The sequence below is a fragment of the Ranitomeya imitator genome, chromosome 2, assembly GCF_032444005.1.
Source record: "Ranitomeya imitator isolate aRanImi1 chromosome 2, aRanImi1.pri, whole genome shotgun sequence".
Taxonomy (NCBI): domain Eukaryota; kingdom Metazoa; phylum Chordata; class Amphibia; order Anura; family Dendrobatidae; genus Ranitomeya; species Ranitomeya imitator.
The window spans coordinates 182,915,166-182,936,380 of record NC_091283.1 but is presented as its reverse complement, the minus strand read 5'-3'; the positions used below and the strand labels follow the sequence as shown (position 1 = coordinate 182,936,380).

The 21,215-nt window shown below is 42.5% G+C and overlaps 1 protein-coding gene across 1 annotated transcript in view; it reads left to right on the top strand.

Moving 5' to 3' along the window:
- Positions 1–21,215, top strand: part of ENG (endoglin) — a 53,978-nt gene that overhangs the window by 9,926 nt on the left and 22,837 nt on the right. Inside the window, exons 3-7 of the mRNA XM_069748217.1 lie at positions 9,984–10,130; positions 11,181–11,355; positions 14,339–14,504; positions 15,574–15,700; positions 16,085–16,250. Coding sequence (XP_069604318.1) covers positions 9,984–10,130; positions 11,181–11,355; positions 14,339–14,504; positions 15,574–15,700; positions 16,085–16,250 — 781 coding nt within the window. The remainder of the gene's footprint in view (positions 1–9,983; positions 10,131–11,180; positions 11,356–14,338; positions 14,505–15,573; positions 15,701–16,084; positions 16,251–21,215) is intronic.

The window sequence follows — 21,215 nt, the reverse complement described above, 5'->3', positions numbered from 1 at the left end:
ATCAGAATTACAAATCTTTAGTTCCATATACTCTATCAGTGTAATCAGTGGAGAAACGCCAAAATTAGCTTGACTTTCCCAATGAAATCTCCAGTATCTCAGGTCTTTCAACTTGTAGCCTTCTTAACAGGGTCGGCTCCAGACTTAGGGTCCCTGTGGTCCACCTCCTCACTATTGTTTTTTTCTTCTCAGCTCCTATGGGTATGTGAACAAGATAAGTATTTGCTGCAGAAATCTCTGCATTGTTTCTGCATTTCTTGGCAGGAAAATGCTGTTTAAAATAGGCATGTTTTTGATGCGTTTTTTTTACTTGTGCTTTTGGTGCAGATTTTTCCCCACGCATTAGTATGGGTGAAATCTGCAGTAAAAGCGGACAGAATTGACATCATGCACATTTAAATGTGCACCAAATCTGCAAGTCAAAAATAAGAAGCATGTGCGTGAGACTTCAAGGGTATGTGCACACTTTGAGGATTTTGCTGCGGATCCACAGTGGATTGGCCGCTGCGGATTCGCTGCAGTTTTCCATGAGTTTACAGTACCATGTAAACCTATGGAAAACCAAATCCGCAGTACACATGCTGTGGAAAAAAACGCGTGGAAACGTAGCATTGCTTATTTCGCAGCATGTCAATTCTTTGTGCGGATTCCGCAGCGGTTTACACCTGCTCCTCAATAGGAATCCGCAGGTGGAATCCGCACAAAAACCACGGTATATCCGTGGTAATTCCACAGTAAATCCGCAGTGCGGATTTACCAAAATCAATGCGGAAAAACCTGCACACCTTTCCGCAACGTGTGGACATACCCCAAGATTCTCATTCACTTTGCTGGCATCATTAAGCCCTTGAGGTTTTGTGACAAATCTGCGCAGAAGTAAAGCGACAAATCTGCAGTGTGTGCACATACCCTAACTGATAGCATAATTTTTTTTTCTGGTTGATAGCATTGTTTAGGGCTTTATTTTTGAGGTTTGAGCTTTAGTTTTTATTATTACCATTTTCAGGTCCATATCACTTTCTGATCTCAAGAGTCTACATGTGGGTAAACTACAGAATGGGAGGAATAGAACTAAGCAACATCACCTGTGAAAAAGACTTGGGTAAACTAATAGATCAAGGACTGCACATGAGTCAATAGTGTGATACAGCAGCAAAAAAGGCAAACACAGTTCTAGGATGAATTAAGAGAAGCATAGAGTCTAGATAACGTGAAGTAATTATCCCCCTCTACTTCTCCTTGGTCAGGCCGCATCTGGAATATTGTGTCCAGTTCTGGGCACCACATTTAAAAAAACATTGAAAATCTGGAGCAAGTTCAGAGAAGAGCTACCAGGATGGTGAGCGGACTACAAAGTATGAGGAAAGGTTAAATGATCTGGGAATTTTTAGCTTGCAAAAAAGAAGGCTACTAGGAGATTTAATAGAGGTTTGCAAATATATAAAGGGATGTCACAGTGTAGAGGGGTCATCCTTATTCTAATTTGCACATAGAAACACGAGAAACAATGGAACTAAACTGAAAGATACAGATTAGATATTAGAAAAAAACTTTTTGACAGTGAGGGTGATCAATGAGTGGAACAGGCTGCCATGAGAGGTGGTGACTTGAGTTCTCCTTGAATGGAAGTCTTCAGAGGCTGGACAGACATCTGTCTGAGATGGTTTAGTGAATAATGCACTGAATTGAGCAGGGAATTGGACACAATTACCCTTGAGGTCCCTTCCAACTCTAACATTCTATGATTCTATGGGTGACCATTGCTTCCCTTCAATACATGTAATTCCCAGTAGATAGCAATTCACTATAGTCATGCTGATACAAGCCCTTCTCATTCAATCCTCTTAAAGTTGGCCTTTTACTTCCCCTGGTTTAAGATCGGTAGTGTTTAGGTGGCCTCTCTGGCCTGGGTTCCATTTCGTCAGATCTCCCTGTCACCCTTCCTTGGTCCTTAGGACGTATTATCTGATGTTCTGCAATCTTCCCTCTTTACACAGAACACACTATATAACATGTCAGTCTGCCAACCTAAGCCCTTAGATCTGTCTCTACTGACTATCAGGAAGTCTTCTCTCTTCCCCATTCTGGGATAGTCCCAGCTGTAAGGCTGGGTTCACACTGCGTCTCCCCAGTCCGTTAGACGGACTACATTACACCGCGGCATCACGTGGTGTAACGTAGTCCGGTAACGCCACCATTGAATGCAATGTCGGATGAATCGCTAGCGCACGTCCACAATGGGCATGCGCTAGCGATGTGCCGTCATTGAGTGACGGACCCTGAGACGCTGCAGCGTTTCCGGGTCCTTCATCGCTAGCGCAGATAGAGCTAGCAGATTCTCTATCTGTGCTAGTGTGCTGCATGACCGGCACTTGCGTTTACAGCGGCCCGTTACGTATGTGTTGAACCGGCCGCTGTAAACGCAATGTGAACCCAGCCTTAGCTATCTATTCTCCAACAAAGTGCATGTAAGTTACTAAACAGATAAAATCATATTTATAACAGTGCAATCCATTATATAACAACAAATATATCTTCCTTACATATGCATTAAAGTCAGTTTTGAGATATACAGTGGGGCAAAAAAGTATTTAGTCAGTCAGCAATAGTGCAAGTTCCACCACTTAAAAAGATGAGAGGCGTCTGTAATTTACATCATAGGTAGACCTCAACTATGGGAGACAAACTGAGAAAAAAAAAATCCAGAAAATCACATTGTCTGTTTTTTTAACATTTTATTTGCATATTATGGTGGAAAATAAGTGTTTGGTCAGAAACAAACAATCAAGATTTCTGGCTCTCACAGACCTGTAACTTCTTCTTTAAGAGTCTCCTCTTTCCTCCACTCATTACCTGTAGTAATGGCACCTGTTTAAACTTGTTATCAGTATAAAAAGACACCTGTGCACACCCTCAAACAGTCTGACTCCAAACTCCACTATGGTGAAGACCAAAGAGCTGTCAAAGGACACCAGAAACAAAATTGTAGCCCTGCACCAGGCTGGGAAGACTGAATCTGCAATAGCCAACCAGCTTGGAGTGAAGAAATCAACAGTGGGAGCAATAATTAGAAAATGGAAGACATACAAGACCACTGATAATCTCCCTCGATCTGGGGCTCCACGCAAAATCCCACCCCGTGGGGTCAGAATGATCACAAGAACGGTGAGCAAAAATCCCAGAACCACGCGGGGGGACCTAGTGAATGAACTGCAGAGAGCTGGGACCAATGTAACAAGGCCTACCATAAGTAACACACTACGCCACCATGGACTCAGATCCTGCAGTGCCAGACGTGTCCCACTGCTTAAGCCAGTACATGTCCGGGCCCGTCTGAAGTTTGCTAGAGAGCATTTGGATGATCCAGAGGAGTTTTGGGAGAATGTCCTATGGTCTGATGAAACCAAACTGGAACTGTTTGGTAGAAACACAACTTGTCGTGTTTGGAGGAAAAAGAATACTGAGTTGCATCCATCAAACACCATACCTACTGTAAAGCATGGTGGTGGAAACATCATGCTTTGGGGCTGTTTCTCTGCAAAGGGGCCAGGACGACTGATCCGGGTACATGAAAGAATGAATGGGGCCATGTATCGTGAGATTTTGAGTGCAAACCTCCTTCCATCAGCAAGGACATTGAAGATGAAACGTGGCTGGGTCTTTCAACATGACAATGATCCAAAGCACACCGCCAGGGCAATGAAGGAGTGGCTTCGTAAGAAGCATTTCAAGGTCCTGGAGTGGCCTAGCCAGTCTCCAGATCTCAACCCTATAGAAAACCTTTGGAGGGAGTTGAAAGTCCGTGTTGCCAAGCGAAAAGCCAAAAACATCACTGCTCTAGAGGAGATCTGCATGGAGGAATGGGCCAACATACCAACAACAGTGTGTGGCAACCTTGTGAAGACTTACAGAAAACGTTTGACCTCTGTCATTGCCAACAAAGGATATATTACAAAGTATTGAGATGAAATTTTGTTTCTGACCAAATACTTATTTTCCACCATAATATGCAAATAAAATGTTAAAAAAAACAGACAATGTGATTTTCTGGATTTTTTTTTCTCAGTTTGTCTCCCATAGTTGAGGTCTACCTATGATGTAAATTACAGACGCCTCTCATCTTTTTAAGTGGTGGAACTTGCACTATTGCTGACTGACTAAATACTTTTTTGCCCCACTGTATATATATATATATATATGTGATATATACTATGACAATACTGTAAATAATATATATATATATTGTTTTGCTTGGTATGATAGTACTATTTGTGTAATGTCTAGCAGTACTTTTTTGAGCCCCGTAAGGTGGTACTATCTGAGTATTGTACAGTGGTACTATTAGAGCACCACGTGGTGGTAATATATTTGCATTGCATGGTTTACTATGTGTGGGTAACGTGTGGTTACACTTTTTGAATATTCACCAATTGCTGAATCGAGATATGAATTGTATGTTTTTGGTGGGACTACCTGTGCACTGTATGGCAGTAATATTTGTGCATCATATGGTGGTATTATTTTTTGCACCATATAATGTATTATTTGTGTAATGTATAGAGGTAATATTTGTGCAGTGTATGATGGTACTAATTTAGTAATGCATTTTTGCACGGTATGGCAGCGTTACTTGTAATATATTATGGAAGTATCAGGGTATGTGCACACGTAGAATGGTCTTCTGCAGATTTTTTCTGCAGCGGATTTGATAAATCTGCAGGGCAAAAATGCTGCATTTTTGCTGCAGATTTACCACGGATTTACCGCGGTTTTTCTGCGGATTTCACTGCGGTTTTCTATTGGAGCAGCTGTAAAACCGCTGCGGAATCCGCAGAAAGAAGTGACATGCTGCGGAATGTAAACCGCTGCGTTTCCGCGCGTTTTTTTCCGCAGCATGGGCACAGCGTTTTCTGTTTCCCATAGGTTTACATTGTAATGTTAACTCATGGGAAACCGCTGCGGATCCGCAGCTGCGGAAACGCTGCGGATCCGCAGCAAAATCCGCATCGTGTGCACATAGCCTCAGAATATTAGCCGATCGCCTCTGGCTCGTGGCTATTAGCCTTTAGTCCTTAGAATATATCTGGGTGGTTTACTGTCTCATAGATATCTTTTAGAAATTAAAATCTATAATTTAATATAGAAACTACATATGTCGCAGATAGTATGTTTTTTTATCTCAGGGCATGGAGTTAATATTTTTAGTTTAACGCTGCACCTACCAAGGGGTAGATTACATGGTGCTATTACTGATTTACAGTTACAGAGTAGTCTTAATTTTTCTCTAAACTGCACAATACAGGACCAAGCTTAATGATAGAGGTCATTGATAAATGTCTGAAGTTTTAATTGGTGGGGTTTGAGTGCTGAGACTTCATTGATTGTTGAGCTCTATCCCTGACTAGACTAAAGACTGACTCAAAAGATAAGTTGTAAGCGTTTGTGGAGGCCAGAGCTCGACTGAGAACTTCTGATCCTCTGTTCTAGCATTTGGTAGGGGTTTCAGAATCTCATAGATCAAAACTTCTAATCATGTGTTTTTACGACAAGTTTTGTGCCATTAAACTTTAGCTTAAAGTATATGAACACCTTCAAAGGCAATTTACCGTAATTTGAACCCAAGTGCTTGTATTTTTGGCAAAAAAAATCACGCATTTTGCACTGTTTGCCATTTATGTGTTTGTGTTGTACAGTAAATTGCTTTCCGTAGAATGAGTTTAGAGAGAATCCATTAGTGAGCTCATTTGACCTAGTAATTTTTATCATCCATCTTCTAAGCTCCTTTCAGATGATTTATGAACACACAAAAGTTGAGCTGAATGCTATTGTCAGAAATCAGCTGAGAGGAGCTCAAAAGAAGAAAGAAAACAATTATAAATGCTCCGGTCATAAGGAGCTGGCTGGCAGATTCTCAGTTAATTGACAGTGCAATACAGTGACTATAGAATGCCAATGTGGAGTATAAACGAAAAGAAAGCGGCAGCACTCACCGGTCTTCTTGCAGGTTATTTATTGGTGAGAAAAATCTTCACGGCACGGGGGTGTGTGGTTACAAAGACATGTGGGGGCTGAACGACGGCCGTTTCGCACCTCCCAGGTGCTTCAACGGGTTCCTGGAACCGGGTTCCTGCCGTGAAGATTTTTCTCACCAATAAATAACCTGCAAGAAGACCGGTGAGTGCTGCCGCTTTCTTTTCGTTTATACTCCACATGGCATGTTTTCAGGCTATTAGCACCCGAGGTCTGCGATCCAGCGTAGGTGATCTGACCAGGAAGTAACCACAGTGGGTGGTCGGTGGTGCGGGTTGCTGTTTTCTTTTACGATTTATAGAATGCCAATGGTGCAACATTTTAATGAAATTCAATTGCAAAGACTATTTTCATCTACGAATACATCAAATTGCTCTGAAAGGTGTTTGTGTCCTTTAAAAAGGGGTGTATTGGAGATGTAGACTTGCTCAGGTGAAATTTGTGGACCTAATTCCTAACTGTTCCTTTGTGTTGTTTACATGAGGCCTACACAGTATATAGTGCAAAGGGTATACTGTATTGGGTGGGGGAAAGAGACCATTCTCGGCTCAGAGAAGAATTACTGGAAATGCAGCTTAAATTATAGTACTAATTCAGTTCAGGGGAAACAATGTCTGAAACTTCACTGGATAAAATTAGAAAATGAGTCGAATCACCAGGCGGCATCATTCAGGGCGACACTGTGTCGTTACGGGATGCAAATCTCTGCGTCATTCTGGTGACAAAAACTCCCTCCTTTGTACACAGTCAAAAACCCCCATGGGCCTTCTGCTTCGGAGGGGGGAAGATTAATTCCTGGACAAGATTTTTTTTTTTTACACCAAGATGTTCGCTTTTACATTTTGTAATGTTAAGTGAAAACAAATGTTTTGGCTGCAACATGAGAGGCCTGAATCAGGGAATGTTTTAGGCGTAAAACCCATTTTCCTAAAATAAAGCTTGCTGTACAGAAAATACATCTAGAGATTCACAATCTAACTTCCCATCCGCATTCTATCTTGACCATTATACCTCGACCCCCATGTTTCCAGAGAACCAGCACAGAGCCCTAAAAATAATTTTCTCTTTGATCCTCTTGTTTTTGCTCGACCCCAGTCCGTCCAGTTACAAAGGGTGACTGCACAGTTCATAACGCTTCTTAGTACTCGGCTTTAATACGGAGTCTCTAAACATGCCAGACTTCTCTGCCCAGTTTCTGTGGGAGACCACACGCCGATCAGTTCATTATATCCACTGGAGAAGCTGCCTAAAGGGGACCACTAACTTGCCAGACACATATACACCAGTCTGTTCTCTTCCCCCACGCAGTAGCTGTCACCGGCTCTGCAGATCCATGGCCTCACTTTGTGCTCTTCAGGGATCCGGTCCACACACAGGAAGTCCCAAATACAGAGGCCACTCAGGTTCATGGCCTCACCTCGTGCTCTTCAAGGATCCGGTCCACACGCAGGACCTCCGAGCACAGAGGCCACTCAGGATCATGGCCTCACCAGGTGCTCTTCAGGGATCTGGTCCCCACTCTGGACCTCCCAACACCCAAGCCTTTCCTCTCACAGGACCTTACAACCAAGGAACCATTCAGGTCCATACCCAGGAACCATGTGACTTACCCTGGTCACCTTATGAAGCTGTAACCACTCCCATAGGTAGGAGGTGTGTAGTTAGCCAGACCCGCCCAGCTCTCCGACTAACCCTGCAAGCCTCCCTTTAAAACTACACAAATACTTGTGAGACTGCAGGTCCCAGAACAACCTTACTTCAGGCTTACAGCGCAGAGTATCTTCCTCTGTGACACATACCGGCCAGTTAAATAATGCCGGACGTTGTCTCATCACCACAGTTATGCCTGCGACTGCCATGCATTCCAAAGGCCTCAATACGCCTCCGTGCATATTCTGAGGAGACCATGCAGCGCCCCCTACCTGTAACAGGGGTCACTGCATCACTATATATATAAATGCACATACATATATATTTATTACTTTTTTATTAATTTCTTTTTTAAATAACTATTTTATTTCTCTAGCTCTAAACCTAATCGTAGACATATCCTTAAACCTAATGCTAGTCTAATCCTAGCTCTAACAATAGGACTGCCTAACCCTAGCGCTACCCCTAAAAATAACCCTAACCCTAAGCTTAACCCTAAACTTAACCCTAGCTCTATCCCTAGGGACTGGTACTGTACCAAGCGATTAGCTTTGTGCCAATGTGCAGCCCATTTTCAAAAAGGGCTCCAATTCTTTCACAGGTGATTGTAGACCAATAAACTTTTAACATTCATTGTGGGAACTTGTAGGGAATTATATACAGGAGTATATGACTGAAAATAATATCACGATTTATCGCCAAAACGGCTTTTTGAAGGACAAAAGTTATCAAACTACCCTGATTAATTTTTATGAAGAGGTAAGTAGAAAATTGGACAGAGGGGTAGCTGTGAATATAGTGTTTTTGGAACTTTGGAAATGCATCTGATACTGTCCCACATAGACACCCAATGCATAAATTAAGGTCTATAGAATTAGAAAGCTTGGAAAGAAAATGGGTAAAAGAGCGATCGCACCCAGAGAGTTGTGGTGAATGACTGCTACTCTGAATGGTCTTCGCTTATAAGTGGTGGCCCCAAAGGTCAGTGCTTGGTCCGCTATTATTAAACTTATTTACATGGAAGGCAGGATTAATAGTGTTGCTTCTATTTTTTCAGATGACACAAGCTATGCAGTATAGTGAAGTCTATGGAAAATGTGCATAAGTTACTTCTGACAAATTGAGTTTTTAGGCATCCACTTGGCAGATGAGGGTCAATATGGAGAAGTGTTAAGCTATGCACATGGGCACTAATAATATGCAGGCATCATAAGTGAGTAAAACTAGGAGAGTCATTTGTAGAGAAGGATCTGAGTGTACTTCTTGATCGCAGTCTAAATAACAGCATGCAATGTCATTAGGCAGCTCCTACAGCCAGCAGGATATTGTCATGTATTAAGAGGTATGAGCTTGCAGGACAGGGATGTAATACCACCACTTTAGTGTTAGTGCAACCTCATCCGGAAAATGCAGTATGGAAAGTATGCCTTGGAGCTAGAAAAGGTACAAAGAAGAGTCACAAAACTGATAAGGGACATGGATGGAAGAGCTTGATTATCAGGAAAGACTAAAAAAATTACATTTATTTACTTTTGACAATAAATATCTAAGCAGGGACCTTCGTCTGGAGAAAGTAAGGTTCTTTGTCACAAGTAGGATTAAGCTGTCGAATAGTCTACCACAAGACTAGAAGGTAACCATCAATTGTTTAAAAAAAGGCTCAGTTGCTTTTTATGAGAAAATAACAAACAATTATATAAAGGTGTAAAGTTATTTTCTGAATGTTTAGTTGGATTAATAATTGGGATCAGGAGGTAGAGCTTAGCTTTTGGGGGCAGAATAGATCAGGCATTGTGATTGTGCATATAACCATTCCTTTTATCCTTTTATCCTTTCTCTCGGATGATCATAATGGACATTTGCCTTTTTTCAACTATATTATCTATGTAACCCTAGTCCTATCCCTAACCCACCCATAATACCAGCCATATCCATAACCCTATTCCTAGCACTATTACTAGCCCAGATGAAGCAGGACATGGCAGTGCATTGGATCAGTTTACAGTGGTGATGGATGGGAAGCAGAAGGCAGAGTTTTGTGTCTCCATATTTGTTCCACAGAACAACCATCAGGCCTCATTTAAAAAGTTTTTTTTTTCTTAGAAAACATATAGAATCAGCAAAACTGCTTAGATTGGATGAAGCATAATGATGTATAAAGTTGATTAAAAATATAATACATCATTTTTCCATTCCTTTAGCCAATGGTGAAAAGAGTAGTTGTATTGTATATAAAGGTCTCTATTGATGATGGTATCGATTATCCAGCTTGTATTAAATTAATTTCTAATGTTTTTTTGTAGGCTTTTGACTACCTGACGATGGAGGTCTCCCGAGAGGATGCGGATGGAGATATGTCAGAGAAGCCCCCTGTGTTTATTATAAATGCAAACACCCAAGTGTTCACAGTTATCACCGGCAGTGCCATCAACTACCCAATCAACTTGTATGTAAGTATAAGCCTCGTCTCTTATTACTGTCATTCTGGACATACTTAATAAGTATACAATGGATTTTATGGGAGTGATAAAAAAATTGCTATCTATCTATCTATCTATCTATCTATCTATCTATCTATCTATCTATCTATCTATCTAACTTATGGACTTGATACCATTGTAGCAACTGTTCAGTTGTGGGGACAGAGGTTAAGTTTTTTTTCTGAATCTGAATATATTTATCTATTTACAAATTATCTTCTATTTAATATATTTATGCATACATAAACCTCAAAACTACCTATCCCATATCTAATCTATGTATCTATTTATCTATCTACTGTATGTATCTATCATCTTATGGACTGAACACTATGTAACAAACTTCCACTTGTTTGAGCTGTACTAGATCAAGAAGTTTTTTTCAGTCTTTGAAATTGTCTGTCTGTCTGTTTGACTATCTGTATGTCTGTCTGCCTGCCTGTCTGTCTATCCATCAGAACCACGTAAAGATATGGGTTTTCAAAATGTAGACAAGAATGTTTCCAATCTTTTTTCTGTGAATTAATAAAGGTGTTGTATGAAATGAAAACAAGAGTTTGGCATTTTTCCTTCTTGTTTATAAACTAAGATCTTAGAGAGCTGTATGTTTCATCATTCATTACAAAATGTGAAGGGCCTGTGCACTTGAGCGTAGAAATCAGACGAGTGCTATCCGATTTTCCATGTTATTCAATGATGGACGATTTTTTTTCACTGACAAAATCTATGAAAACAATCGCAGCATACTGTGATTTGATTCTGGAATTGAATTATGCTCACCCTTTCAAGTCATTGGGTGTGAGAAAAAAATCTAATGCCTCAGTAGGGCATCTGCTTTTTACGGATACATTGAAATTCTGTAACACAGGAAACTGTATATGGTTTTGTAAATCATTAATAGGTGCTACATATGTATCTAATTGTTATTGGTGTATGTTATGTGATCTATCTCCTTTTCATAAGATATTCTTCATGCTTCATTTATTTTGGTGCCAGCACTTAGTTGTGTCTTTATTTCAGCTTTCCTCATCTGTGAAAACAACAAGTGGTGAAAACCCAAAATGGAGCATTTCTGAAGAAAATCTGCCTATAAATAGTGAGGAGCTTCTGCAGTGGGCAAAGGCAAATTACTCAGAAGTTACCTTTTTTGCTGAACTGCAAAATCCAAAGAGAATTTTCCTGGATCTGAGGAGGGGTGAGCAGCAACATTATCCTTCAGTAATATATCCAACAGATTGGATATACGGTACACAACCAGTAAATTATATGTCTGTAATACATAGGTATGAGTAATGTTCTGTTGTAATCAAACTACTCATGCCCCCACTGCAAATTAGGTTTATTAGTAAAACTGACAAACTTTCTGCTGTTTGCAATGATCCAATCGTCAAATATGATGCATAGCCAATCACCAGCCTCTGGCAATGTTCCTGAGGAATCTTATCCCATTGCTCATGGATAAATGGCCTCCGGTTTACTAATATTCTTGGGTCCGCCTGATGAAACTGCCTTCTTCAAATCCCAACAAATGTTTTCTATCAGGATCAAGTTCAGCAATGCGATGGCTATTCAGAATCGTCGAGAACTTCTAAAACCAAGTCTTGGTTAACTGTGAGTTATGCTTGGGATCCTGTTGAATGACAGCAAACATTCAGCTTCCTCACAGAAGGCATGCCATTTTCTTCTAGGATCGCCTGATTCTTGACTGAATCCATCTTGACTGCCACACCCTGCACGTTCCCAGTGCCAGTGGAAGCAAAGTAGCCCAAGATAATCACTGAGCCACCATCATTTTTCTTTGTAGGCATCACCGAACCACCAAAATTCTTTAATGTAAGGCTACTTTCACACTAGCGTTGGACTTGGCCCGTCGCAGTGCGTCGGGGCGAGGTTCCGACGCTAGCAGTGAAACGGAGGCACAACGGAGGCAGCAGATGCATTTTTCCTGCGCATCCACTGCCCCATTGTAAGGTGCGGGAGGTGGGGTCCGTCGGCAGTAAAAACATGTAACGTTTTTTGCTCCCGGCGATCCGCCACAACATGGCGCAACTGCCGCACGACGGTTGCAACGTGTGTCAATGCATCGCAATGCGTCGCTAATGTTAATCTATGGGGCAAAAACGCATCCTGCAAACAACTTTGCAGGATGCGTTTTCTCCCATAAATGACGCATTGCGACGTATTGCAAAAAACGCTAGTGTGAAAGTAGCCTAAGCATTACTGAGCCACTGCCATGCCTCAGCATAGCGTGCTCTTTCCAGGCGTACGTTTCAGTCTTCCTTCTCCAGACAATTCCGAAAATGTACAGTTCTGTTTCATTGTTCCACACACCTGAATCCCAAATCTTCTGTGGCTTATTTATATAGTTTTGACTACATTGAAGCAACTTTTCTTGTGCTTTTGGGTCAGTGTGAGTCTTAAGTTCAGGAATAGAGACCTTTAGCATTTAGTATGCTCCTTACTGTGCAAATTGAAACCTAAGTGCCTGCTGCCACCAAATCTTCCAGTTGTCCTTTGCAGGCACTCAAGTACTTTTGACCACCTGTCTCCTCAGAAATCTGGTGGCAGCTGGTGACAGCTTCCTTTTGATGTCATGTACAATGTTCTTGTAACTTTGAACTTTTGATCTCTGCCTCCGACTGTATCTCTAGCAACATTCAACTCCTTTGTATCTTGTCGTTTCCCTTTGTTTGTGAACGACAACGACCTGTTCTCCTTTTTGGACCACTCTCTTGACTTTGCCATTTTTCTAACATGAAATCAAACTTCAAAGTTAACAAAATCATGATTATTTTGTGTTATATTTGGAGAAATCACTTGCTATATTACCGTAGTCGTGTTAAGCTATTTAAATTGTTCTTGTTTCATTGGTTTATTGCAAAACCCCCCAGAAAGTTTGTTATTTGCAATGGGAGATGGGGTTGAAAATTTTCGATATGTGATATGATGATTTGTAGACATAGAAAGGTGCAGTATAGTTTCAAAGGCTTTTATGAGTGCCATATTATAACTTGACACGATAGCAAGGCCAATTTTTAAAGGGACACTGTCACCTGAATTTGGAGGGAACAATCTTCAGCCATGGAGGCGGGGTTTTTGTGTTTTTGATTCACCCTTTCCTTACCCGCTGGCTGCATACTGGCTGCAATATTGGATTGAAGTTCATTCTCTGTCCTCCGTAGTACATGCCTGCACAAAGCAATCTTGCCTTGCGCAGGCGTGTACTATGGAGGACAGAGAATGAACTTCAACCCCTTGTAGATTGTGAGCCCTCGCGGGCAGGGTCCTCATTCCTCCTGTACCAGTTATGACTTGTATTGTTTAAGATTATTGTACTTGTTTTCATTATGTATACCCCTCCTCACATGTAAAGCGCCATGGAATAAATGGCGCTATAACAATAAATAATAATAATAATAATAATAATAATAATAATCCAATATTGCAGCCAGCATGCAGCCAGCGGGTAAGGAAAGAGTGAATCAAAAACCCCGCCTCCATGGCTGAAGATTGTTCCCTCCAAATTCAGGTGACAGTGTCCCTTTAAATACAGATTTCTTAGTTAATAAATAGCGATGCCAGGCAGGCTTCAATCTTCCTGTTACGGTGCCGCAGGAGAACAGAAGTGAAACGAGAGCGACTACATATGTTTTCTGTCTTTGGAGGGCTCAGCACACCTATACATTACAAGAGCACCTCATTGATTTGAGTGGGAACTATGTAAGGTTTCATTCCTCCAATGGTGGTAAAAAACTGAAATTTGCAAGGATCGGCTACTTAAAGATTTTGTTTTTCTCTTTCTCATGCTACCTGGAGAGTTCAGCACATCTGTACAGTAACAATTTATTAATTTCAACAAGAAGTCTACAATGCTTCACTTCTCCTGTGGTGGCACCACTGGAAAATTAAACACTTGCTGCGGGATTCCCTAGGAACTGATCACAGTGATCAACCTATTATTTCTAACCAAACTGGATTTTTTTTTTTTTAAATGAGATAAACCTTATTTAAGAGGCTAAGATCACAAACGTACTATTTGCCCTCACAATAATGTTTAAGTTGCTTGGGTAAAGTAAAAAAAAAATCCCAAACATATAAAACTTATTGCAGATCACTGCGGCTAAAGAGATTAATCCGTTTATTAGCTTTCCGTAATGTTATGGTTTATTTCTCTGTAGATAAAACCGGACCAGAGACGTGTCAGCTGCAGGATAACTTCCACGTTACAAATGTTCTCCAAGCAGACTATCTTATGACAGACATAGAGACATATGATGTCCAGAATACAGAGTCTGTGAAAAATGCTTATATCTTACATGTCACTCATCAACACCCTTATCCAAGGTACGCAGCAGTAATTTTTGGGGAACGTACACTTTATTGAACGCCTTTACTTTACAACCCATTCCTACTGAGCATATACTGACCGACTCCCATGTGTACTGTGTGCCAAGCCCCGCACCTATCACATCTTTATAACCAGGCTTGGATGTGGACACTGATCAGTCAGTACTGCATGTCTCAGACATGGGTACAAAAGACAGGTACGATAAAGCAATGCAGAACCCTGCCTTTGAAAGCTGATCACATAGTGTCCTGTTGTTGACTGACAGCTCTCAGCTGGACATGGAAAACAAGCAAGAACTTTTGCTGTAACATCAGAACAGGGGAAAAAGCATTACGTAGTGCCCTTTAAAATCAATTGATGCATGGACACATTGGCTCCTCCAGAGTAAAAGGCAGTATGCAAAGTCAAATGTCCACTTTGGCTAATGGATAGGTCTAAATATGGGAAGTAAAATCTTTCTGGGGAGTCAGTCTACTGACAGGACTTATTTGGAGTCGGTAACTATAGATCTTTCAGAGGAACCGATTTCCCCATGGAGAATGCTAGATGATATAGGAATTCTTACTCACCAGAAAATACTCCCTTTGGGGAAAAAAGGTATTCAAATTGGCTCTCCTCCAGAAGGAAGAACACTATTTTGCAGTCTTTGCTTTCAAGAGCTCCTGTTCTCCTCCGTTGCTGCAGAGGCAAAACCGCCTTTGCTTGAAGCACGGAAGCGCTCACAGTTCAGACCAGTGACTAGTCCAAACTGTCAATGTGCCATCTGTAAGTAGCTACCTTGTAGGTTAATTACAGAGTCTTGAATTTTTTGAAAAATATAGTCTCTTCCTGAAGAAATAAAAATCATGCACCTGCGGGTAGGTGTTTCAGTTTTTTTCCCCTTCATCAGTACAAAGCTGGGTAGAAGGACAGTGTTTTGTTGTAGCTTTTGAATTAGCTCTTCTATAAGTGTTTATTATAGAGACAGTTCTTCCTTCTGGAAACAATCTAATTTGCATATGTGTAACCATGGCGACTTTTTTTTGCAAAGTGTGTAATGAATATTTCTTTCTTGTCCATGTGCAGTCACAAGGTAATAGATATTAATCTGACAGTCACCAATGGTCCATGTGACAATCCACCAATGGTGTATCTGAAGAGTGAGGACGGCTATAGTTGGAACATTCGAAACACAGAGGACATTTCAATATTGGTACGTTGTCGACCTCTGTAAGGGAGATACAATATCAGTCTCTGCAGATATCTTCAAATTTACAGATGGTTCCCTTCAGCTCCCACCTGCTACACATGTCAATACAGGTCCACTTGACACCGTCATATTTACCATTGAAAAGGCCATTTGCACAATTGCATATTTGGCCACCTGTAGGGCTGCAAAAGTGTGCAAAGCAAAGTGTGGGTCCAGGCTGCGGAAATCATCACCCCCAAGGACCTCACCAACATTAATCCTGGTCTGTCCTACCAACTTGACCATCAGATAGACTACTTGGCACTGCTCAGACTATGCTATTCTCTGCCTAATAAAACTTGAAAAATTAGAATATCAATTTTAAACTGAAATTTGTCTTTTTTTTAGGTCTCTGGCAATTATACACTGAATTATTTTAACATACCCGGCCAGAATCTGCCAGAAACTAAAGATGAGCTGCTTGCCCTGGCTAGATCTTCTGCCACATATCTGAAAAGCATATCATATGCACATGTCTCTGATGCCATGTCTGTGAATCTACCTGTCTCCTGTGGTAAGGGTGTATTTTATTTCATAAGTTTTACACTCTTTAAGGATTGTACCAAGTATGATATATTAACCCCTTCCCGACCTTTGACACAGCGTATGCGTCATGAAAACCCGTGCCAATCCGACCTGTGACACAGCATATGCGTCATGGCCGGATTGGGCTCCTGCAGGCCGGGTGAAAGGGTTAACTCCAATTTCACCCGGTCTGCAGGGACAGGGGGAGTGGTAGTTTAGCCCAAGGGGGGTGGCTTCACCCCCCCCGTGGCTACGATCGCTCTGATTGGCTGTTGAAAGTGAAACTGCCAATCAGAGCGATTTGTAATATTTCACCTAAAAAACTGGTGAAATATTACAATCCAGCCATGGCCGATGCTGCAATATCATCGGCCATGGCTGGAAACACTGATGTGCCCCCACCCCACCCCACCGATCGGCCCCCCCCAGCCCCCCGATCTGTGGTCCGCTCCCCTCTGTCCTGTGCTCCGCTCCCCCGTCCTCCTGTCCGCTCCCCCCGTGCTCCAATCCCACCCCCCCGTGCTCCAATCCACCCCCCCTGCACACCGATTCACCCGCCCGCACACCGATCCACCCCCCCATGCTCCGATCCACCCCCCTGTGCTCCAACGCCCCCCCCCGTGCCCTGATCTCCCCCCCTTATACTTACCGAGCCTCCCGGGGTCCGTCCGTCTTCTTTCCTGGGCGCCGCCATGTTCCAAAATGGCGGGCGCATGCGCAGTGCGTCCGCCGAATCTGCCGGCCGGCAGATTTGTTCCAATGTGAATTTTGATCACTGTGATAAAACCTATCGCAGTGATCAAAATAAAAAAAAACAGTAAATGACCCACCCCCCCTTTGTTTAGGTAGGGACAATAATAAAATAAAGATTTTTTTTTTTCCACTAAGGTTGGAGTTAGAACTAGGGTTAGGGGTAGGGTTAGGGTTAGGGGTAGGGTTAGGGCTAGGGTTAGGGGTAGAGTTAGGGTTTCGGTTTCGGTGCACACGTATTCTGGTCCTCTGCGGATTTTTCCGCAGCGGATTTGATAAATCCACAGTGCTAAACCGCTGCGGATTTATGGCGGATTTACCGCGGTTTTTCTGCACATTTCACTGTGGTTTTACAACTGCGATTTTTCTATTGGAGCAGTTGTAAAACCGCTGTGGAATCAGCAGAAAGAAGTGACATGCTGCGGAATGTAAACACCTGCGTTTCCGTGCAGTTTTTCCGCAGCATGTGTACAGCGATTTTTGTTTCCCATAGGTTTACATTGAAATGTAAACTCATGGGAAACTTCTGCGGATCCGCAGCATTTTCCGGAGCGTGTGCACATACCTTTAGAATTAGGCTATGTGCAGACGTTGCGGATTTGGCTGCGGATCCGCAGCGGATTGGCCGCTGCGGATTCGCAGCAGTGTTCCATCAGGTTTACAGTACCATGTAAACCTATGGAAAACCAAATCCGCTGTGCCCATGGTGCAGAAAATACCACGCGGAAACGCTGCGTTGTATTTTCCGCAGCATGTCAATTCTTTGTGCGGATTCCGCAGCGTTTTACACCTGATCCTCAATAGGAATCCGCAGGTGAAATCCGCACAAAAAACACTGGAAATCCGCGGTAAGTCCGCAGGTAAAACGTAGTGCCTTTTACCCGCGGATTTTTAAAAAATAGTGCGGAAAAATCTCACACGAACCAGCAACGTGGGCACATAGCCTTAGGGTTAGGGTTGGGTTGGAATTAGGGTTGTGGTTAGGGTTAGGGGTGTGTTGGGGTTAGGGTTGTGGTTAGGGTTACGGCTACAGTTGGGATAAGGGTTAGGGGTGTGTTGGCGTTAGAATTGAGGGGTTTCCACTGTTTAGGCACATCAGGGGGTCTCCAAACGCAACATGGCGCCACCATTGATTCCAGCCAATCTTTTATTCAAAAAGTCAAATCGTGCTCCCTCCCTTCCGAGCCCCGACGTGTGCCCAAACAGTGGTTTACCCCCACATATGGGGTACCAGCACAGTCAGGACAAACTGCGCAACAATTACTGGGGTCCAATTTCTCCTGTTACCCTTGAGAAAATAAAAAATTGCTTGCTAAAACATCATTTTTGAGGAAAGAAAAATGATTTTTTATTTTCACGGCTCTGCGTTGTAAACGTCTGTGAAGCACTTGGGGGTTCAAAGTGCTCACCACATCTATATATATAATTGTCTAAGGGTTTTTCCGTCTGTCTGTCTGTCTGTCTTTCTGTCTGTCTGTCCTGGAAATCCCACGTCTTTGATTGGTCGAGGCCGCCAGGCCTCGACCAATCAGCGACGGGCACAGCGATGATGTCATAAAGGACGTAGACATCCCACGTCTCTGATTGGTCGAGGCCGCCAGGCCTCGACCAATCAGCAACGGGCACAGCGATGATGTCATAAAGGACGTAGACATCCCACGTCTCTGATTGGTCGAGGCCGCCAGGCCTCGACCAATCAGCAACGGGCACAGCGACGATGATGTCATAATGGTTGCCATGGCGATGATGATGTCATAAAGGTTGCCTTGATCAATCAGCGACGGACACAGTCTGCCGCGAATTCTGGAATCATCATTGTCCATATACTACGGGGACATGCATATTCTAGAATACCCGATGCGTTAGAATCGGGCCACAATCTAGTATCTAGATAAGTTCCTTGGGGGGTCTAGTTTCCAAAATGGGGTCACTTGTGGGGGGTTTCTACTGTTTAGGCACACCAGGGGCTCTGCAAACGCAACGTGACACCCGCAGACCATTCCATCAAAGTCTGCATTTCAAAAGTCACTACTTCCCTTCTGAGCCCCGACGTGTGCCCAAACAGTGGTTTACCCCCACACATGGGGTATCAGCGTACTCAGGAGAAACTGGACAACAACTTTTGGGGTCCAATTTCTCCTGTAACCCTTGGGAAAATAAAAAATTCTGGGCTAAAAATTATTTTTGAGGAAAGAAAACGTATTTATTATTTTCACGGCTCTGCGTTATAAACTTCTGTGAAGCACTTGGGGGTTGAAAGTGCTCACCACATATCTAGATTAGTTCCTTTCGGGGTCTAGTTTCCAAAATGGGGTCACTTGTGGGGGGTTTCTACTGTTTAGCCACATCAGGGGCTCTGCAAACGCAACGTGACGCCCGTAGAGCATTCCATCAAAGTCTGCATTTCAAAACTTCACTACTTCACTTCCGAGCCCCGGCATGTGCCCAAACAGTAGTTTACCCCCACATATGGGGTATCACCGTACTCGGGAGAAACTGGACAACAAATATTGGGGTCAAATTTCTCCTATTACCCTTGGGAAAATAAAAAATTGCGGGCTAAAAAATCATTATTGAGAAAAGAAATTTTTTTTTTATTTTCATGGCTCTGCGTTATAAACTTCTGTGAAGCACTTGAGGGTTCAAAGTGCTCACCACACATCTAGATTAGTTCCTTTGGGGGTCTAGTTTCCAAAATGGGGTCATTTGTGGGGGATCTCCAATGTTTAGGCACACAGGGGCTCTCCAAACATGGTGTCCGCTAATGATTGGAGCTAATTTTCCATTTAAAAAGCCAAATGGCGTGCCTTCCCTTCCGAGCCCTGCCGTGCACCCAAACAGAGGTTTACCCCCACATATGGGGTATCTGCGTACTCAAGACAAACTGGACAACAACATTTATGGTCCAATTTCTCCTATTACCGTTGGCAAAATAGGAAATTCCAGGCTAAAAAATCATTTTTGAGGAAAGAAAAATTATTTTTTATTTTCATGGCTCTGCGTTATAAACTTCTGTGAAGCACCTGGGAGTTTAAAGTGCTCACTATGCATCTAGATAAGTTCCTTGGGGGGTCTAGTTTCCAAAATGGGGTCACTTGTGGGGGAGCTCCAATGCATAGGCACACAGGGGCTCTCCAAACGCGACATGGTGTCCGCTAACAATTGGAGCTAATTTTCCATTCAAAAAGTCAAAAGGCGCGCCTTCCCTTCCGAGCCCTGCCGTGTGCCCAAACAGTGGTTTACCCCCACATATGAGGTATCGGCGTACTCAGGGGAAATTGCCCAACAAATTTTAGGATCCATTTTATCCTATTTCCCATTTGAAAATGAAAAAAATTGAGGCGAAAAGAAATTTTTTGTGAAAAAAAAGTACTTTTTCATTTTTACGGATCAATTTGTGAAGCACCTGAGGGTTTAAAGTGCTCATTAGGCATCTAGATAAGTTCCTTGGGGGGTCCAGTTTCCAAAATGGGGTCACTTGTGGGGGAGCTCCAATGTTTAGGCACACAGGGTCTCTCCAAACGCGACATGGTGTCCGCTAACGATGGAGATAATTTTTCATTCAAAAAGCCAAATGGTGCTCCTTCCCTTCCGAGCCTTACCATGTGCCCAAACAGTGGTTTACCCCCACATGTGAGGTATCAGTGTACTCAGGAGAATTTGCCCAACAAATTTTAGGATCCATTTTATCCTGTTGCCCATGTGAAAATGAAAAAATTGAGGCTAAAAGAATTTTTTTGTGAAAAAAAAGTACTTTTTCATTTTTACGGATCAATTTGTGAAGCACCTGGGGCTTTAAAGTGCTCACTATGCATCTAGATAAGTTCCTTGGGGCGTCTAGTTTCAAAAATGGGGTCACTTGTGGGGAAGCTCCAATTTTTAGGCACACGGGGGCTCTCCAAATGTGACATGGTGTCCGCTAAAGAGTGCAGCCAATTTTTCATTCAAAAAGTCAAATGGCGCTCCTTCCCTTCCAAGCCCTGCCGTGCGCACAAACAGTGGTTTACCCCCACATATGAAGTATCAGCGTACTCAGGACAAATTGGACAACAACTTTCATGGTTCAGTTTCTCCTTTTACCATTGGGAAAATAAAAAAATCATTTTTGTGACTAAAAAGTTAAATGTTCATTTTTTCCTTCCATGTTGCTTCTGCTGCTGTGAAGCACCTGAAGGGTTAATAAACTTCTTGAATGTGGTTTTGT